This window comes from Gorilla gorilla, chromosome 2 (assembly GCF_029281585.2).
Source record: "Gorilla gorilla gorilla isolate KB3781 chromosome 2, NHGRI_mGorGor1-v2.1_pri, whole genome shotgun sequence".
Classification (NCBI taxonomy): Eukaryota; Metazoa; Chordata; class Mammalia; order Primates; family Hominidae; genus Gorilla; species Gorilla gorilla.
In genome coordinates, this window is record NC_086017.1 from 135,566,270 (window position 1) to 135,588,592 (window position 22,323).

General features: G+C 40.2%; 1 protein-coding gene across 15 annotated transcripts in view; it reads left to right on the forward strand.

Annotated features, from left to right (window-relative positions):
- Positions 1–20,554, forward strand: part of KALRN (kalirin RhoGEF kinase) — a 688,751-nt gene extending 668,197 nt beyond the window's left edge. For all 15 annotated transcript variants that reach the window (XM_031009044.3, XM_031009045.3, XM_031009050.3 and 12 more), the window contains 3 exons: positions 7,171–7,371; positions 11,482–11,620; positions 13,148–20,554. In XM_031009044.3, the coding sequence (XP_030864904.1) occupies positions 7,171–7,371; positions 11,482–11,620; positions 13,148–13,693 (886 nt within the window). In that variant the 3' untranslated portion in view covers positions 13,694–20,554. The remainder of the gene's footprint in view (positions 1–7,170; positions 7,372–11,481; positions 11,621–13,147) is intronic.
- The last annotated feature ends 1,769 nt before the right edge of the window (positions 20,555–22,323 follow it).

The following is a 22,323-nucleotide window of genomic DNA, read 5'->3' on the forward strand; positions in this document are numbered from 1 at the left end:
CTGTGTGATTGTCTTTCTTCATCCAAGAAAAGACTGGTCCATCCCTCCCTCCCTCCCTCCCTCCCTCCCTCCCTCCCTTCCTTCCTTCCTTCCTTCCTTCCTTCCTTCCTTCCTTCCTTCCTTCCCTCCCTCCCTTCCTTCCTCCCTCTTTCTCTCTCTCTCTTTCTTATTTCTTTGTTTCTTTTGTTGTCATTGTTTTAGGACAGGGTCTCACTCTGTCACCTAGGCTGGACTGCAGTGGCTCAATCATGGTTCACTGCATCCTTGACCTCCTGGGCTCAAGTGATCCTCTTAGCCTCCCAAGTAGCTGGGACTACAGACACACACCATTATGCCCAGCTAACTTTTTAATTTTTCATAGAGACAAGGTCTCCCTATGTTGCCCAGGTTGGTCTCAAATTCCCAGTTTCAAGCAGTCCTCCCGCCTTGGCCTCCCAAAGTGCTGGGATTGCAGGCATAATCCACCATGCCTGGCCTGGAGTTTTATTTTCTGGAAAGGGAAAAATGGAGCATCCCTGCCCTTGGGGACACCAGGCACAGTTGAAGGCAGTGGAGCCATTCTGCAAACAGGGACAATATGAGAATGTATGCATGCTGGGTACTCAGAACCCCAGCTCTCTTATCCACTGGACCTCCAGAGGTTGACAGCCAGGGTTTCACCCTCTAGGCAGAAGGCAGAGGGCTCTTTCTCTGGGAACTCTAACCAGCCCAAAAGGAAAGATTTAAAGATACTGATTATGGAGATTTCCCAACTGAGCAGTCTCGTCAAATCACTCTGTAGTAAAGTAAAAGGTGACAGGCTTCACCTACAAGCTCAGAGCTTCTAAACATCTTTTTTCTTTTTCTTTTTTTTTTTTTTTTTTTTGAGAAAGAGTCTCGCTCTGTCTCCCAGGCTGGAGTGCAGTGATGCAGTCTTGGCTCACTGCAACATCTACCTCCCAGGTTCAAGCGATTCTCCTGCCTCAGCCTCCCGAGTAGCTGGAATTACAGGTGCCTGCCACCATGCTCGGCTAATTTTTGTATTTTTAGTAGAGATGGGGTTTCTCCATGTTGGCCAGGCTGATCTCAAACTCTTGACCTCAGGTGATCTGCCTGCCTCAGCCTCCCAAAGTGCTGGGATTACAGATGTGAGCTACCGTGCCCTGCCACCAAACACGTTTTTATTCCTGAACTTTCAAAATGAGCCAACTCCCAATGCCACCCAAGATAGAGTAAGCCCACTGTAGCCTTTATCTCCCACTGATTACAACCAGAATCCCTGGACAAGATACAAAAAGCAATACCTGGGTATCAAATTAAATAATAGAGATGAGAGTGGAAAGACAAAAGACTTGGGCTGGGTGTGGTGGCTCACGCCTGTAATCCCAGCACTTTGGGAGGCTGAGGCAGGAGGATCACTTGAGCCCAGGAGTCCAAGACCAGCCTGGGCAACGTGGCGAGACTTCATCTCTACAAAAAATAAAAGAAAAAACTAGCTAGGCATGGTGGTGCACACCTGTAGTCCCAGCTACTTGGGAAGCTGAGGTGGGAGGATTGCTTGAGCCTGGGAGGTCAAGATCGCACCACTGCATTCTAGCCTGGGCAACAGAGCAAGAGCCTGTCTCAAAAAAATAAAAGGAAAGAAAGTAAAGTAAAAACTTGAAGAATGGCTAATGACAAGGAGAATAGCAGTTTCCTTCCTTCCTTCCTTCCTTCCTTCCTTCCTTCCCTCCTTCCTTCCCTTCTTCTTTCCTACCTTTTTTCTTCTTTCCTCTTTTCTCCTTTATCTCCCCAGCTTTGATACAAGTGTGGGCCAAATCAAAGAACTATGTAGCATGCACAAACAGCAAAAACTCCAAGAAAACCCCACATTTCTGGCCAAAGGACAAAGAAAAGGGAACCCTTTGAGCTGGAGAGAACAGAATAATTCATGCTTTGTTTGTTTTTTTGTGTCTCCTTACTGTCACTGCTTCACCCCGAGGGCAGTCATGTGAAACTGCATGACAATGCAGGAAGCTAAACCTCTGAGGGAATCCCATCTTTCTGTCCAGACAACTTCAAAAAGGGGCACTTGGGAGATAAAGAATGCAGGGGAAATCTCAGGAGAAAGCAAAAGAAGAAGATCTCCTAATTCTATATGAAATGACTCAAATCCTTGGCCACCTTCCAGCTGTGCATGTATGAGGCACATCCAAAGAAATATAGCAAGGCTCTGAGAACTGGACTATGATGTAAACCACTGCTCAGTGACTGTTTAGTCTCAGACTAATCTTTGTGTGGTGCTCACAAGGGGCAGACCTAAAAGCATAGTAAACACTGAAAACTGAACTGACAATAGAACCACCTCCCACAGAAGGTGAGACAGAACTTGCAGTCTGAACCTAACCAAGTTGATTGCTGACCAAAACATACAAATAAACCAAAAATCAAACTCCTCCAGAGGATTTTAACAGAATCAGTCTCACAACATAACATTTGAAATGTTTGGGATACAATCTAAAGTTGTTCAACATTACAAAAAGCAGAAATAACTTAAAAAATTCTCGGGAAGAAAACAATCAACAGATGCCAGCTCTGACATGATCCACATATTGGAACTATCACACAAAGACTTTAAAGTAGCAATTACAACCATCCTCTGTAAGGTAAAGGTAAACACTCTTGAAATGAATGGAAAGATAGAAGTTATTGACAGAGAAATAGAAATGATTTTTAAATTTAAATTGCATAACAAAAAATACAGTATCTAAAATTTTTAAATTTACAGCATGGATTCAATAGCAGAACAAAGCTGATGGAGGAGTTGGTGAAATTGAAGAGGAAGAAATATAAATTATCCAACATGAAGAATAGAGAGAAAAAATGTTTTACAAATATTAGACATAACCCCAGGGACCTATGGAAAAATATCAAAAGGTCTGACATTCATGTCATTAGAACTCCTAAGGGAAAGAAAAAAGTGATTGGTGCAGAAAAAATTTTTGAAGAAATAACAACTGGAAATGTCCCAAATTTGGTAAAAGACACAAATTTTTAAAGAAGCTTGGTGACCTAAATAAAAAACAAACAAAAACCATGCCCAGAACACATTGTAATCAAACTGCTGAAAACAAATACGTGAAAAAAAATCTTGAAAGAAACAAGAGAAAAAAACAACATATTACATTTAGGTAGAACAGTGACTCAAATGACAGCAGATTTCTCATCAGAATTCATGGAGGCAAGAAGACAGCAGAACCAACATCTTTAAAATGCTTAAAGGAAAGAGCTGGCCACCAAGAATTCTAAATCTAGCAAAAATATCCTCCAGGTGAAATGAATTGACTATTAAGAATTTCTGAACCGTTGAGGAAAATCTTTAAAATGAAAGACAGAAATCAAAACAAAAGTAGAAGAAAGGAAACAAACTATATAGCAAAAGACTTCCAAAAACTCTCATTAGTATCCTTAGATAAAAGATAATATTGAAATTATAAAACAAGAGCATAATCCTGCAATGAAAAAGAAACAAAAAATGAAAACAGAACCTTTTTTAAAATTTTATTTTTATTTATTTGTTTATTTAGACAGAGTCTTGCTCTTTCACCCAGGCTGGAGTGCAGTGGCACAATCTTGGCTCACTGCAACCTCTGCCTCCCAAGTTCAAGTGATTTTTGTGCCTCAGTCTCCTGAGTAGCTGGGATTACAGGCATGCACAACCACGCCTGGCTAATTTTTGTATATTTAGTAGAAACAGGGTTTCACCATGTTGTCCAGGCTGGTCTTGAACTCTTGTCCTCAAGCGATCCACCCACCTTGGTCTCCCAAGATGCTGGGATTACAGGCGTGAGCCACTGCACCTGACCTGAAAACCTTAATAGAAGTGTGGGAAGATAGAGTTGAGGAAATTTCCCAGAAATCTGAGCAACCGGAAAATAAATGGGAAATAGAATAGGAAAAGAATTAGAGGACTAGACTAGAAGTTCCAATTTGAAAAACAGAAATTCCAGAAAGAGAGAATAGAACAAATAAAACAGAGAAGAAGGAATTGTTTCTAAAAAATAAAATATTCCCAGAATGAAAAGACATGAGTTTACTAATTGAGAGAGCACCCGAGTGCTCAATCTAATGGATGAAAATAGATCATACTGCAGCACATAACTGTGAAATTTCTCAACACCCAGGAAAAGAGAAGAACCTACAAATTCTCCATGACGAAAAGGGGTCATGAAGGATTAGGAATCATAATGCTTTAGACATTAGCAGTTAACGTTACCAGTAACAATAGAAGTTGGAAGGCAACAGAATAATTCCTTCAAAATTGTGAATGAAAAATTTTCCCAACTGGATTATACTCAGCTAAACTCACAATCAAGTATAAAAGTAGAATAAGTACAAATTTTCAGATATGCAAGTCTGAAACAATTTATTTCCCATGCACTCTTTGTCAGAAATGATTGAAGATTGCATTCTATCACAAAAAGGAAAAGTATTCATAGTTTACTAGAGGCTCAACTGTGAATAGCATGGACATAGTGTAGTAATGTAGATACTGAATATTGATTATAATTCTATTGGGAAGACAGTGGTTGGGGATAGTAGTTATGTGGCAGGGACAGAGGGAGGAAGGAGGCTAAAATCTCGTCTTCCATAGTGGGATGTCAACAGAAATAATTAAAACTGAAAAATCAAGAAGTAGCCACTCAAAGCATACTATTTAGAGTCATAGAAGTAAATATTTCAATAATCTGCTAAACTATATTAAATTGATATATTAAACTGCCTCTCAGGCCAGGCACAATGTCTCACGCCTATAAGCCCAGCACTTTGGGAGGCCAAGGTGGGCGGATCGCTTTGAGCTCAGGAATTCAAGACCAGCCTGGGCAATACGGCGAAATCCTGTCTCTACAAAAAAATACAAAAAATTAGACAGGTATGGTGGTACACGCCTATAGTCCCAGCTACTTGGGAGGCTGAGGTTGGAGGATCACTTGAGCTTGGGAGGCAGAGATTGCAGTGAGCCAAGATCATGCTACTGCACTCAAGCGTGGGTGACAGAGCAAGACTCCAGGGAAGGAAAAATGGGGATGAATTGTTTTTAAATAACAAACCTGTAAAGATAATTGACTTTTTAAACCATGGGTCTGCGTAACTTTGACAACTACAAACCTTTTTCTAAAAATTAAGCTAGCAGTACCTTGAGATGGCCACTAAATTCAGGAGAGCTATCCTCAGCATTCAATTGTTTTCATTGTTTCATTTCACTCCTCTGCAAGAAGTAACTTATGATAATCAAACTCACAAAGAGAGTGCTGTTAAAACCAGAATGGCAATTTATTAATTTATGATGTGAAACAAAACTGCCATTTTGACCAAATATTTGCTTACTGTGCCAAGAATGATATTTGGTAAATAATATATGTTCAATAAATACTTGTCTAAGACTTGTTTTACTGATTAGTACATTTTTTTTAAAAAAAAATGTTTAAAGCGAAAGGGTCTCACTATGTTGTCCAGGCTAGTCAAAAACTCCTGGGCTCAAGTGATCCTCCTGTCTCAGCTTCCCAAAGCACTGGGATGACAAGCATGAGCCATTGCACCTGGCCTTATTAGCACATTATTTTATGCAAATATATGATGAGAAAAAAAAGTATTATTAAAAAGTTGTCTTTTGAGCACAGAGCCAGGTCAAGGAGGCAGTTAGATCATCTTCATGGTGGTCATGACACACCCATTTCTGTTGGAGGAATGGGCTGGTCTTCAAACTGTTCTCTCCTCTGCTCGTGGGTTAGGACACCTCATGGGCAGGGCTTGGATGGTGCTGCCTTGTCACCTCATTGACCCTCCCTTCATCTGCCCCATTGCTGACCTGTGCCCTACAGAGCTCTCTTGCCACCTTCCACAGGGCAACAGCTGTATCTGGGAACCATTCTATTTCAGGGGTGGGTAATTTTGTCAGATGCAATAATGGCAGAGTGGTTATATATTTCTAAGTGTTCTTGTTGATAGGGATGTAAACTGAAGTATTTATGAGTGACATGACATTATATCTGGATTTGCTTAAAATATTCCAGGGGGAAAAAAGCAGGGGATAGAAAAGAGATAGATGAAACAAAATCGATTAAATTGTTCATGATTATTGAAGTTGGCTGCATAGGAGATCTATTTTGCTATTTTCTTTACTTTTGTGTATATTAAACAGTTTCCATAATAAGAAGATAACAAACATAAAATAAAATGAAACGATGGACTCTTTAAAATGTTTTTAATGAAAGCTAAGCTATGAGGACACAAAAGCATAAGAATGATACGATGGACTTTGGGGACTTGGGGGAAAGGGTGAGAGGGTGGTGAGAGATAAAAGACTACACATTGGGTACTGTGTACACTGCTTGGGTGATGGGTGCACCAAAATCTCAGAAATCACCCTCTAAAGAACATATTCATGTAACCAAACACCACCTGTTCCCCAAAAACCTATTGAAATTAAAAAAAAAAATCCAATTTGCAATGGCTTTACAGTCTGGCTTTTTCATCGTGTCATGGCCCCACAAGTTAGCATTTGTGCTAGACCTTGAAGGAAGTAGAACTGGTATGTATGAGAAGGAGAAAAAAATAATAAAAATGTTTTTAAAATTATCGTTGAGTAGAATTCCTCCTTCTTTAACATTATTGCTGTTTCTATTGTTGTATTTCACAGAAATACATATTCTGCCTCGAAAAGAAAACTGAACTGCCGTTGATGGTTAAAATGGCAGAGAAAAATATTGGTTTAAAAAATTACATTAGTTAGGCCAGGCAGAGTGGCTCACACCTGTAATCCCAGCGCTTTGGGAGGCCGAAGCAAGAGGCTTGAGCCTGGAAAGTTGAGGCTGAAGTGAGCCATGATCACATGACTGCACTCTAGCCTGGGTAGCAGAGCAAGACCCTGTCTCAGAAAAAAAAAAAAAAGCTTTATATTGCATATAAAAATATAATTTATAATGTAATTATATTATATATAATATAAAAAGTTTTTGACATCTCAAAAACCCTAAAATGCTAAAGAAGGAAAAATGGATTCTCTGAATAACATTATAATTAAAAATATAGGAGAGTAGGATTCCTAATAATATCTATCTGACCACTTCCCACAAAACTTTACTTATCCATGAATAAAATATATCTAGTTAATTGATGAATGTTGGCAAACTCTCCCTTTTGTTTTTCCAGAGGCCGTTTCTCTATAGTAAAGAAATGCATTCACAAAGCTACCCGCAAAGATGTGGCTGTGAAATTTGTTAGTAAAAAAATGAAGAAGAAAGAACAGGCTGCCCACGAGGCTGCCCTGCTTCAGCACCTACAGCACCCCCAGTACATCACTCTCCATGACACCTATGAGTCCCCCACATCCTACATCCTGATCTTGGAGCTGTAAGTACAGACGCCATCTCTCTAAAGTCGCCAGCATCCATTTGGGTTAGCTTTTGCCCACAATTAATGGAAAAGACAGTTACATTTTATACAAGGTCCTATCATTTGCAAAGTGCTGCATATAACATGCACTCTCTCCCCCATTTTATAATCAATGTCATTTCCATTTCAAAGATTAAAAAATCATAATAGGAATAAGGGAAGTCCTTAAAACTAGCTCCTTAAGACTAGGAATGGAGAAGCTGGGACTTGAACCCATATCTCTCTCACTTCCATGTTTATTTTCTTTCTATTATGGACTCTTGGGCTGGGCAGGAGTTTGGGAAGAGCTTGTCGACAGTAGGCTGATTGACAGGGTGGAGTTGAAAGACAGGGCTCTGTGTGTCAATTCACCACCATAGCAACTCCAGTCTACCACCCAAAAAAAATTCCTTCTAGGGGAGAGCCTTACCTCCAAAACATTCCACTCATTCCAGATTTTCTAGGGACTTAGGCAACCATATACGTGACCCCTAAAATAGATGTAATAAAGCAATAATGTCCCTTTCTCCCCACCACTACTCCAGGCTAAGAAGAGACAGTATGTTCTGTGGTTTAGATAAATATCACAGAGATTAAAGAGAACAGAGTCTTTTCAGAAGTGATACAAGTAACAGAAATGTGATCAGATTGGTGCTACTGAGGCCCTTGGCCTAGACAGGAGACAGACATTTCCGCCAAACACCATTGCCAAGTATGGCTCCACAAGAACCCCTTTTCAGTAGAGAAGTGCCTGCATTTTCAGCTTTTCAACTACCATGTTAGTCCGGCTCTTGCGTGCTTGTTAGTCTAGGTGTGTGTGTACCGGATGTTTGAGTCAGTAACTCGTCACAAATTTATTTATGATAAAATAAGAAAGCAAAAATGCAAACAAGTTTGGCTATTTTTAAAATCAGCTGGAAAAAAAAAAAAAAACAGGACAAAACCCATGCTGCTAGCATCTGTAATCCTTTTGTGAAACTTAAACTTTATGTAGTTAAGTAGTTGGTAGTTTGTCACTTTAGACTTAACAGACTTAACAGTCTCTTTCAGAGCCTGATCTGTTTGTAGGGAACCTCCTAACTCAAAAGACATTATTCTATTGCTAGTGAACTATACTTGTCCACAGATGACAACATCTGTGCTTGTGTTCCAGTGAAAGGTATTGTCACTGTGTACCAGGTTAAGTTCAGCTGACCCAGAACTTCTGCCCCTTCAGACTTGCCGACTGCTGTTTCAAGGGAAGGTGCTGATATTGGGCTACTGTAGTGCAATGGAAAGAAGCTGCTCTTGGAATGAGGAATCTGGGCTCACGTCCCAGCTCTGTGATTTGAAGCAGAATACTTAGTTTGCTGGGGCCCCGAGTCCTCATCTGTGAAGATTGAAATTCCTCCAACTTCCCAGAGATGTTGCAGGGATTAAGTTAGATGAATAGTGGGTTGAACTAGTTTAGCAAACATTTACTGAGCACTCGCTATGCACCAACCACCATCCAGACCAGGGCCAGGGCCGGGGGAACAAAGTTATAGTTATAAGGGTAGTTTATAGGAGGCAGAGGTATAGTTTATAGGGGGAAAAGGGCTGGGCACGATGGCTCACGCCTGTAATTCTAGCACTTTGAGAGGCCGAGGTGGGCGGATCACTTGAGGTCAGGAGTTCGAGACCAGCCTCGCCAACATGGTGAAACCCCATCTCTACTAAAAGTACAAAAATTAGCTGGACATGGTGGCAGGCACCTGTAATCCCAGCTACTCGGGAGGCTGAGGCAGGAGAATTGCTTGAACCCAGGATGTGGAGGTTGCAGTGAGCCAAGATCACACCACTACACTCCAGCCTAGGCGACAGAGTGAGACTCCATCTCAAAAAAAAAAAAAAAAAATAGGGGGAAAAGATATAGTTTTTGCCCTCGAGGAGTTACAAGTCTAATGAGGAAGACCAATAGATAGATAAATGGATGATTTTAATATAACATGATAAATACTAAGAAAGAAAAGCATGCATTGGAGAAGATTGCTGTGAGAACATAGGTGCTTGGTTGGACCTGAAGTTCAGGGAAAGTTTGTGGAGAGGCGGTGCCTGAGCTAACCCCTGTGCTGGATCTCATTATCCTGTTATGCTTATTTGGCAAATACTTATGCTGCCAATTAGGTGACGGTGGCCTCCCCTTAGGTGGTCACCAGAATTGCTGGGAGAGCCTTTCTTTACCGGGCAACTGAGATTTGGATTCCCTAGTCTAGGGTAGGATATGGGCATCTGCCTTATCCAAAAGCTCTAAAGGTGAACTTGGTGGCTAAGACTCTCTCACTTGGAGCAGTGCTGCTGTTAATTGCTCCCTTAATGACTCCAAGAAGTTCAGGGGAATACATTTAACAAGCCCAATCCTACACCACTCTACTCTGATCACTCTTACCTCACCCTTAGCAGGGTCAGAGGAAAGCAAAAGAGGCTTACATGGGTTCTAGCCTTTGCTCCTATCAGGGAAAGTAGAAGACACCAGTGGAAAGGAGCAAGCTAGAGGGGAAGAGGTAAACTTGACCAGGGGGATTTCGGCTGTAACTGAAAGTCATTTCTGACCCTGCATCAGGCTCCTCTGCATGGGCATTTCCTGGGCATGTGCCTTTAACAACTCAATGTACACTAAAGAATACCTGACATTTGGTAACTCCTTGCTGTAAGAGGACAGAGGGTGGCTGAGAATAGCTACCATTTATTTAGCACTTACCTATGCTACCAATTATGCTTAAATGCTTCATCATCTCACTCCATCCTTGCACAATCCTCATAATCAAATTGGTGAATAGTTATATTCACCCACTATATGATAATATTAATTCATTATATTATATTAATATAATGAATAATAATTGTTATTATTTTGTTGCTGTTCTTATTCCCACCTTAAAGATGGTTCACTTTGGTGAAACCAAAACACAGAGTTCAAATGACTTGCTCCCAGCCTTCAGCAGGTAGGTAACAGAACCAGGATTTGAATCTGGGTCTGGATGGCTCCATATACCATGTTCTCAATCACAGTTCTCAAGGTTGGAAAAGTTGCCCAAAAGGCAAAGGATTCAAAAAGGGATCAAGAGCCGGGCATGCTGGCTCATGCCTGTAATCCCACCGTTTTAGGAGGCCCAGGCGGGTGGATGACTTGAGACCAGGAGTTTGAGACCAGCCTGGCCAACATGGCAAAACTCTGTCTCTACTAACAATACAAAACTTAGCTGGGTGTGATGGCACATGCCTGTAATTCCAGCTACTTGGGAAGCTGAGACACCAGAATCGCTTGAACCTGGGAGGCGGACGTTGCAGTGAGCTGAGATCATGCCAGTACACTCCAGCCTGGGTGAAAGAGAGACTTTGTCTCAAAAACAAAACAAACAAACAACAACAACAAAAAAAAGGTGGTGGGGTAGGGGAGGGACAGAGAATCAATAATGCAAAGAACAAACTTTGCCTACTTTCTGTTTTCCCCAACTTAAAACTGACAAATGAAAGTAGTTTGGCTAGGCACAGTGGCCTCCTCCAGAAATCCCAGCTATGTGAGAGGCTAAAGCAAGAGGATCACTTGAGTCCAGAAGTTCGAGGCTGCAGTGAGCTATGATTGTGCCACAGCATTCCAGCCTGGGCGACACAGTGAGACTTCATCTCTAAAATTAATCTTAAAATAAAATTAAGAAGTACTTTGCAAAACACATGTGGGGCTGTTTGCAGCCACTAGGTTATGGTTAATCAGGATATTGCTGAAGTCTCTCTTGGTGAAGGCTTTCTTTACTTAGCAATCAAACCTCTTAAATGGGTGTCACAACTTTTTTGTTGTGAGCAATTTTTAGAGTTAATGAAGGAGAATGTTTCTTAAACAAGGTTATACACACTCCCTGCAGTACACCATATTTGTAAATATATTTATTTTAGTTCTGAATATTACAATAACTTTAGGCTCTAACTAAATATGCATGTGTTGCACATTTGGTCTTCATGTATAACAATAAGTATGAGAGAGCTTAGAGATCTTACTGATTTGTACATGTGTTATTTTTCTATTTCTTCGTTTCAAACATATTTCCTTTGCCTTTCCCTGCCTACTTTCAGGATGGATGATGGCCGGCTCTTAGACTACCTTATGAATCATGATGAACTGATGGAGGAAAAAGTAGCTTTCTATATCCGAGACATCATGGAGGCTCTGCAGTACCTTCACAACTGCAGGGTTGCACATTTGGACATAAAGGTAATAAGAAGTGGCAACCTGCTGGGCGCAGTGGCTCACGCCTGAAATCCCAGCACTTTGGGAGGCCAAGGTGGGCGGATCACGAGGTCAGGAGATCGAGACCATCCTGGCTAACACGGTGAAACCCCGTCTCTACTAAAAATACAAAAAAATTAGCCAGGCGTGGTGGTGGGAGCCTGTAGTCCCAGCAACTTGGGAGGCTGAGGCAGGAGAATGGCATGAACCTGGGAGGCAGAGCTTGCAGTGAGCCGAGATCGCGCCACTGCACTCTAGCCTGGGCGACAGAGTGAGACTCCCTTCAAAAAAAAGAAGTGGCAACCTTGCAGGGAATATCTTAAATGACCAAGTCCAACTTACCAGTCATTACTCATAAGGAATATAAATTCAAATTCATTTTATTTACTTAGAGTAGAATATTATAACTTTTTTTTATTTGAGACAGAGTCTGACTCTGCTGCCGAGGCTGAAGTGCAGTGGTGCGATCTCGGCTTGCTGCAACCTCCGCCTCCCAGGTACAAGCGATTCTCCTGCCTTAGCCTCCCGAGTAGCTGGGATTACAGGCTCTCACCACCACGCCCAGCTAATTTTTGTATTTTTAGTAGAGACAGGGTTTCATCATGTTGGCCAGGCTGGTCTTGAACTCCTGACCTCAAGTGATCTGCCCGCCTTGGCCTCCCAAAGTGCTGGGATTACAGGCGTGAGCCAACACATCCATCCCATTATGACTATTTTTTTTTTTTTGAGATGGAGTCTCGCTCTGTCGCCCAGGCTGGAGTACAGTGGCATGATCTCAGCTCACTGCAACCTCCACCTCCCAGGTTCAAGCAATTCTCTGCCTCAGCCTCTTGAGTAGCTGGGATTACAGGCGCCCACCACCACGCCTGGCTAATTTTTTTGTATTTTTAGTAGAGATGGGGTTTCAACATCTTGGCTAGGATGGTCTCGAACTTCTGACCTTGTGATCCACCCGCCTTGGCCACCCAAAGTGCTGGGATTATAGGCGTGAGCCACCGTGCCCAGCCTCCCCATTATGACTATTAAAGAGAATCTGGGTTGTCACACAATTTAAGTGTATCATCCATGAATTAATGAGAATATGCCAGAGCCACAGTGACATCTGGTGTGAGAGAAGGTAGGGAAGTTCTACCTACCTAATCTAACTTCATAGAAGTAAGCCAACAAATGTCACCTTCTCTTCCACGCTTCTCAAAAAGAAGCCCCTGGTTCACCAAAATGAGTAATTTATTATTTCCTTGATTCAATGCAGAAGCAATGTAGTTAAGAAAACATGATTTTCAATGTCAAACAACTTCTCTGAATTACCACCCAAACTCAAAGTGTAGTAAGCTCAAAATGATAGTTTGAAGTCTCCTATGCAGTTTCCATAGTACAGAGGGAATTTTCTGTACACCATAGGCTTTATCAAAGAATAGCATAACTGTGTTTGAATTAATGAGGTCTTTTGAGTAGTCGAAATAGAGGCCTAAACTTCCCTTCTTTTCTCCCTGCTTCCTTGGATCTCTGCAGCCTGAAAATCTGCTCATTGACCTACGGATTCCAGTGCCTCGAGTGAAGCTCATTGACTTGGAGGATGCTGTCCAGATCTCGGGTAACTTCCACATTCACCACCTGCTGGGGAACCCTGAGTTTGCTGCCCCAGAAGTCATTCAAGGCATCCCCGTCTCCCTGGGGACAGACATCTGGAGCATCGGGGTTCTGACATATGTCATGCTGAGTGGGGTCTCCCCCTTCTTGGATGAGAGCAAAGAGGAGACATGTATCAACGTATGCAGGGTGGATTTCAGCTTCCCCCATGAATACTTCTGTGGTGTGAGCAATGCTGCCAGAGATTTCATCAATGTGATCTTACAGGAAGATTTTCGGAGGCGGCCCACAGCAGCCACATGCTTGCAGCATCCATGGCTGCAGCCCCATAATGGCAGCTACTCTAAGATCCCCCTGGACACCTCCCGCCTAGCATGCTTCATAGAACGTCGCAAGCACCAGAATGATGTGCGGCCTATTCCCAATGTCAAGAGCTACATTGTCAACCGGGTGAACCAAGGGACGTAGCCATCTCCCAGCCCCTATGGTTTCACATAGACGTGCAGTGTGAACCAAAGCAAGACTGAATGTGACTGTAAATAATTCTGTTGATCATTTCACTCCGTGCAGTTCTCTGAATTGAGAGATGCACCTCTTAAACCTCGTCAGTGGTTATTCAGGGTCTGAGCAGCAGTAAAAGTCACCCTAAATCCAGGGGCTTTTCAGAAGGTCATTCTGAAGAAATAAAGAGGCAAAGGGTCACAGAAGTGTTCAGAAGAAGGGCAAAGATAAGAACAATATTAGCTGTTATGAAATTTTAACTGTATCTTCCAAAATGAGTGGTTAACTGGGCAAACCTTAAGCTCACAAGAGTATAAAAGATCTCTGGCTTTGCTGAAATTTTAAGCAAAAAGTTCTATTTAATGGAGATGTCATGTATATCAACTATTCTGGTTTAGATAACTTAGATATAGTTTCTTAATAGGATAGATACACACATACAGTATAATATATCCCATTCAGCTTTCAGAGTTTTCTAATATAGAGATATATATATTAAATCAATCACAAGTAATTTTCAGTGCTCCAGTTAAGACAGTAGTTTATTTACCGAATCATCACATTGTTTTGACTAAGCACAATTAGATGACAAGTTTTTTAGAGCATTTTATAGATCTTGTATAGAAATCTTTTACCAGAACCTGTGCATTAAGAGAAAGCAATGTTGCCCTTTTGAATGAGAAAATTTTTTCTGTCAATCACAGGTTATTTGATTAAGATAGGTTCTTTCTGTATATGAAACGCTACCCGCAAATTCACTGGCAGCTCAGAATTAATCTGGAAAGAAAGCCTGCCAGGAAATAAATTCAAATACAGTATGAGCTGCGGGGATATTTTTGTGTCTACACCAGGTTTGAAATAAGTAAACAAATACAAGAGGTTCATATAAAAGGGCAAATGAAAACCTTTCCTACAGTTCCTATGAACAACGTACCAACACTTTCTGATTTCTTCTACAGCTGTAGAATACCATCTTTCAGAAAGTTGGCTGGCTTTATTTCTAACTCCTTATTGAAGCTAAGGGGTGCTTACTAAAAGGAGGCAGCCATATAGGCCTTTTAAAGGCCTGGTTCTAAGTCCTTTTTAAAGCCATGGAACAAAACCTGATACATCACCCTAACAGAGCATTAAGTTGTAACTGAGATTGCAATACCTGTCACCACGCAGCCACTGGTAGTTCTCTGAACTAAAAGGACTAATTGTACTTTGAGGCCAATGCTGCTTTCTGGTGTATATTCTCCATACAAGATTATTATTAACTGCTCTTTTTCCCTCTGGTGGAAAAAAAATTAAACCTGGGCATTTCATGGGTTTTCTTTCTTTCTTTTTGTTCGTTTGTTTTGGAGGGAGGGAGCTTGTTTTTTGTGTTTGTACATGATCCACCCTTAGTTTTCTAGAATGTGTGTTGAAAATTGCGATTACACAAGTAAGATTTTAAAAATGTAACTCAAGTGTTTGTTCAAATCAGGTTTAATGGTGTTGCTTCTCTCCTATAATGGGATAGAGAAAATTAAAATCACGCAGTACAGAAGTGCAAGAAGAGAATTTATGAAGGATGAATAGAACTACAAACCTATCTAAATGAAAAAGAAATGGTGGAAACTAAGCCTGAACTTTAACATATAAAAAACACTTATTCCCACAGAGAAAATGTAAAATTAAAAATCATCATCTTATTTTTTCCATTGGTTTCAAAGACAGCTTCCTCATTCGCCCTCCATCTCATCCCATCCAAGATTATAGATTGATAAATTAATGGAAAGTGTAAGCAATAAGACTAGATAGCACTTAGTATTTTCGGGATTAACCAAATATATGGAAACCGACTCCGACTGTATTTGTTTCTTAATTTTCAAATGGCCCTGGGTCATTAAGCCTCATTCCCTCAGAGGTCTCTCGACTAACCCCTATAGTCTTCATTTGGACCTTTATGTATTTACAAACACTCTATGATACAATACATAAACATTTAAAACATACATTAAACATGGTTACTAAAATTTTTTTAAATGTAAAACATATTTAGTAAAAAAAAATTTTAGTAAACATGTTTTCATTGTGTTTAAAAAATTTAAAACATATTTACTAAAAATCCTTTTAGTAAACATGTTTACTAAAACCCTTTCAATAAACATGTCTTCATTATGGTATACAGCATAAAAGAGGAAAGCCTGAGCCGGGCGCGGCGGCTCACGCCTGTGATCCCAGCACTTTGGGAGGCCGAGGCGGGTGGATCACAAGGTCAGCAGTTCGAGACCAGCCTGACTAACATGGTGAAACCCTGTCTCCACTAAAAATACAAAAAAATTATCTGGGCGTAGTGGCGGGCACTCGTAATCCCAGCGATTTGGGAGGCTGAGGCAGGAGAATCGCTTGAAACCGGAAGGCGGAGGTTGCCGTGAGCCGAGATTGCACCACTGCACTCTAGCCTGGGCAATAAGAGCAAAAATCTGTCTCGAAAAAAAAGGAAAGCCTGGCCCATAGGGTTTGTCATGGGACAAACTGTAGGCTCTGAGGATTCCCAATATCCATAAAGTCCAGCTTGGCAAGTTCTGTTCTGTCCACTGTGGATGACCTGAATCAAGATCCCCCTGCTGAGCCATTCTGAGTTTTTATAACAAGTTGAGTTTCTGCTTGAGAAGGCCAGGGCCCAGAACAATGGTGTGCAGACCACGGCAGGCGGGGGACAAGGAGGGTATTTTTGAAATTATGTTATGGGGGCAGTTGACAGAATGTTAGACAGACCCCAAGCTTTCATATCAGCTTTTACAACAGAGTTGGGAGGATCCAGATGTGGGGTTGCATGGAATGCCCCCAAGTACACATATTTGGGAAGTGAGAAGACAGGAAAGGAGGGACCTAGAAATAAAAAGTAGGATGATTTTGTTAACTGGAGCCAAGGTACAATCATTAGACTAGAATGAACTTAATAGAGGCCCCAAGAGAAAGGGGGTATATTTTATATAGTTTGATAATGGAGGGGAACTAACAGGGAGGCTCCCTGTCTGCAAAGCTCCTGGTCCCTCCCAACAGAGATAAGAGAGTAGTCTTGGTTCAAGAGTTCTCCACAGCAAATTGGAAATAACAAGGAATCCCAGATGATGATGAGCCTGGGGAATGTACTTTAGGTTGCTCTGAGGGCAACCGTGCTTAGGGAAGAAGGATCAGGGGCCACTCTTGTTCCTGTTTTGGCGGAGAGATTTATTACTTGGTAGTAAAGAAGAGAGGAGAGAAGAGAAAATGGTCCATTTCTATCATTATGATGGTAGTTCACAGTGGGAGTGAACTTTCAGCTGAAATGGGAAAAACAAACAATGGTCAAGGTCACAAGTTTCTTGCTTGGCTTATATTCATTGCATAGGGTTTTGAGCTTTTTGTTTTGTTTTGTTTTGTTTTGTAAGGGTGGGATACAGAAAGAATGAAAAGATCAGGGACAACCCATAATAACTTTTAAGCAGTATTAATATAATGATTTCCTACATCTTTTACATTTGTTTCAAATTAAATAGATATATATCCACTTATAGCTGAATGTGGTAAAATTTTTAAGAAAAAAAATTGTAATGTTGGAGATATCCTTCAGGTCTCTCTCAGCCATAAACAATGTAAGGGGTAGTAGAGGAAGCAGAGGAGAAAGCTAGCTTCACTGCTTTGTGGTCCACAAAGCCTTTATAAATAGTAGTGCCTTTCAGAGGGGAGGATGGGAGATAAAGAAGTTCATTGCATTTAGATGTACTGATATTGCAGCATTTTTTCTTTACTTTAAAATATCTTGTAAATGAAAACATCTGAATATAGGGGTGGGACCAGGAATGTTTGAGTTTCAATCTCAGCTATTCCTGATTCATCTTTTCTTACAGAAAGTCTTTGTTTTTCCTTCCCCAAATGTCCCCATTGGTAAAATGGGAGTTGGGGGATGGGGAAGGAGGGAGGACATTACTCTTACAGGAATGTTGAGAAATAACCTTGGCGGGGACATCTATAAAATACTTTGATTTTTTTTTAAGTGCTACACACTGCCAGTGCTAACAATTTTATTGATAGTAACTTTGAACATTCCAGGTTTTCAATATTCATGTCTTTAGATACCAATTATAAACTCATGAGATTAAATTCTGTAAATTGCTTTCAGTTGGAAGTATCAGGTGCTCTTTGTCTAAATGTTATTTGGTCTTAGCCTATAATTTCGATCATTTAAGAGCTTGTCTACCGAAAAGGGTTAGGAGAGCTGATGAAGTCTTATGTCCATAAGTCGTTTTCTCCAGTATTTCTTATGGCAGATGCGAAGAGTAAAATGCCCTCGAAAGCAACTGCTACCTTCCTTCTCAAGCTTTATGCTCTGGAAAAAAGGACAGAGAAGAACCCAACAACCACTTTCTTCACTTGGGAGGGCAGAAGTGAGAAGAAAACATCTTCTCATACCACAATGTATTTTTCACAGCCTCACAGGAATCTAAGAGACAAATTAAATGCACAGGCAAATTAAATGCATAGAAATGAATTGGACTGCTCACTTTTGGAGGACAAATCTTGAATCTTTTTTTTTTTTTTTTTTAGGTGGTTAGGTCTTTTAGGAGTTGTATATTTGCTATCCCATAACCTCCATGATTAGAGCCCACGAGTTAGGCATTACTTTTTTCTTGCCTCTGTGGAAGAGCATGGCAATTTAGATTTGTGAGGATATGAGGGGGCAAATATGATATAAACTAAATTTTGCATTAACTAAAACTTTGTCCCATGCATTTAATACAGGAGGAAATAATTTTGTACGTAAGAGGTCTTTGTAGTAGGGCAAAGTTCAAACTCACCACGTCCTTATTCAGTGTGGTCAATGAATTGTGCTGGATGAGTTTCGAGGAATGTAGACCTTCTTCCTTTCTCTCCTGGGTCGCACCTCTGTGGAGTCTGGGTTAGACAAACACAATATGTGACGTTTCAGTGAATTTATTTATAAAACTGCACCTTGATTTTTCTTCACTATTTAAAGCCTAGGGATGATTTGATGATGAATGATTAAACCCATGGTGGGCTTAGAGACGACAGAGCTCACACACGCTCCATCAAGAAAAGGAAAGCTACTATGTTAATATTTATTTTCTAAAAATATTAAGGCTCTCAGTTGTTTCATTAATTCTAAAGGGTTAAAAAGGGCTGAAATTTATTTATAGCACTAAATGTTTTTAATAGGAAATTTACATAAAAAATTTAAGCAGAAGTAGTAGAATACAGATTATCATAAAACATATTTTCTATGAAAGGCATTTCTTCCTCATCTTCAATAAATATGAAGAAGTTAGAGGAGAGGAAAAAGCAATCACTCTAAGACAACTTTTCATCTTTGAGGGACATTATGATAAGCCTGAAATTAATACGCACAGGCTATTGCATTTTTCTGTGAGAAATGTGCCCCTTTGCTGTGAGATTCTAAAATGTGTTCAGATTTAGTTTTTATTCAAATGATCAAGATAACGCATTAGTTAGATAACTGCTATTTCAGATAGTGAGGTTAGCTGAGAAAAGGAAGCATGGTAGAAGAAATGCAAATAACAATTCTTGGAATGCCAACTCCTGAGGCTTAGTTTAACCAAGCTAATTTGTTGGCCCAGGGATGGCCATCATATGAGTTTCCATCAATACCTGACTTCCATCAAAAACTGAATCCATGATCTGGAGTATTACAGAGACTGTTACTATGACCTCAAAGACTGTGGCTACGAATCTGAAGTTAACAAGACATACATCTTCTCTTACTAACTTAAGCCATATCTGTCAACTCTATGTTTGATTTTTCTGACCCTGGTGCTTTTACTTCTGTTTCTGCCAAACTTCAGCCTACTCTATGGGGAAGGTGAGTAAAACTAGTAGTTAGAACAAATATGAAGACTGAAAAAAACTAAACATACTCTTCATAATGAGATCCTGTTCAGAGAACAGTAGTGATCAAAGTGCAAACTGTTGGAAAATACGGATATATGTACATCAGTACATGTATATAGTGTATAATATGTATGTATATGTTATTGCTCATATGCAGAAATCTATCCATTTGCAGACAGCCCAGGTGGGTCAATTTTTCTAATGGAAAACCATTTAGGGCCATTCAAAACCATTAGGGCTAATTTGTGGAGACGAATTCTACTCATTCTGGAATTAATTTGCTGTCTTTTGACATCCACAAAGCCAAACTAACAAAGTGTGAAACATAAAGGGGCCATCATTTAGTTTATTCTGTTTATCTGGACTTATAACTATCTTTATATTTGAACTATTAACAGTTGATTTGCAAACTGTATTGGCATCTCTTGGTTTTGAGTGACCCCTGCCCCCCTCAAGTCTTTTGAGAATTTGGAGTGGGCTTCACTGGCCATTCAGACAAAGGGCCTTATTCATAAGTGGACAGGTTTCCCCATAGGGACCATCACACACATACATATAAGTACATACTTCCATCAGGCTTGTAACAATTGATTTAAAATCACTCCACAGTATTGATAAATAGCTCTCTATTTTCAAGGTGCAGAAGAATTCCACAGCCTTAATTATTTCAGTGTCTTGCTGGTCTGCCTTAAGTGTATCTTCTGGGTTTTTGGTTGTTTTATTATTTTTAAATTTTTCTGCTGTTGTTCATTTTGTATGCACACAATGTCGTTTTGTAAAGGTAGGTTGTAAATATTTTATTTGTAAGTCAAAATCACTCATGTGTAATGTTGTAAAGTGATGACCTGCTGTCTTGTTACTGCTACAGTAAATGTTATAAGTTATGGATGAAACTTCAAAATGTACATCTCACATGTTATGCATTCCTATAAATATACTATACTAAAGATACTATATGGTTGTCTCTTTTTTCCTAATTAAACCTTTGTTCAAAGAAAAGAGTAATTTTTTTTCTTTCTCCAAATATATGAAAGACTTTGAAAAGGTAAAAATATCACAGGATTATTACAACATGTTTGGCCCAGGATTTTAGAGAGAAAGCAATAATTTTGTGCCCTAGAGTATTCTAAGGCATTTACCTAAAAATGCCAAGGAAACCTCAGGGCCAGGTGTGGTGGCTAGCACCTGTAAATCCTAACACTTTGAAAGGCCAAAGTGGAAGGATCTCTTGAGCCCAGGAGTTTGACACCAGCCTGGACAAAATAAGGAGACACCCACGTCCCCCCAACCCCCCACATATTAAAAAATTGTTTTAAAAATATTAACTGAGTGTGTTGGTGCATGCCTGTGGTCCCATCTACTTGGGAGGCTGAGGTGGAAGGATCATCTGAACCCGGGAGGTAGAAGCTACAGTGAGCTGTGATTATGCTACCTCACTCTAGCCTGGGCAACAAAGTGAGACCAGACCCTATCTCCAAAAAAAAAAAAAAAAAGCCTCGGGTTGTTGTTAATTTCATACTGGTATTTCAGGTGATAATGTTGTTAGACTGTTTGGAGGGTATTTTGGGCTGGATCTCACAAGTTTATACATTCTGGTGTGGACTCCAGCAATTTGGGTTAGCCTATGCAGATATGATCAGGCTTTGAAAGTTTAAATGTGCCACCCAAGTGCACATGAGGCTGATTCATGGTATACTGTTAATTAGCAGAGTGTTAAAGTGTTTTGATTAGCTTATTTTGCCAAGAAAACAAAAACGTGTTTTAACATTTGGCTTCTATTTCATTAAGATTTTATTGCATTTATTTTTAATGAGAAACACTTGTCAAAAGCATGGGCTCTTCACATCGGCTCATCAGCACAATCTCCTGAGAAAATATAGATAATAAAGAATATTAGAAATGAAATCAGAATCAGGTTTATGAGTTAAAATCATAAGCCCCTTATGGGCTTTTTTTAAATCTAGAATTTGTATGTATTTTAGCACCTATATAGCTTATGAAGCCCATTTGTAATTAATATTTCATTTAATCCCAACAAATTCTTATGAAGTAAGTTATTTTACTTGGATTAGAGACATCTGAGTCACAGAATCTAGGTGATTGTTCAAGGTCACTGAGACATTCACTGGAAGATAACTTTTTTTTTTTTTTTTTTGGCACAGGGTCTCACTCTGTCGCTCAGGCTGGAGTGCAGTGGCATGATCACAGTTCACTGTGGCCTCAACCTCCCAGGCTCAAGTGATATTCCTGCCTCAGCCTCCCCAGTAGCTGGGACCACAAGTGTGTGCCATGATGTCTGGCTAATTTTTTTTATTTTTTGAAGAGACAGAGTCTTGTCATGTTACCCAGGCTGGTCTCAAACTCCTGGGCTTCCCATCTCTGCCTCCCAAAGTGCTGGGATTGCAGGCATGAGCCACTGACCTGGCCCTAGAACATAACTTAAAATAAATGTGTATGTGTGTGTTTCAGTGTCTCTGTGTGTGTATAGTGTAGGTCAAACAATAATAAATAATTAAATAACAGTACCTCAGCCTGTATTTTTTTGAAGGGGAGTGGTTCAGAGGAATCACCAATATAGTTATGGAATATTAGCAAAAGCCCTAATACAAATGATAATCAGAACCCCACAAGCTCAGTCTAAAATAGATATCAGAGTAGAATATAGAAGGGATTCAGTGAGCAATATAGAGCTAGGTCCATGAAAAGGCTCTAGATTGAAC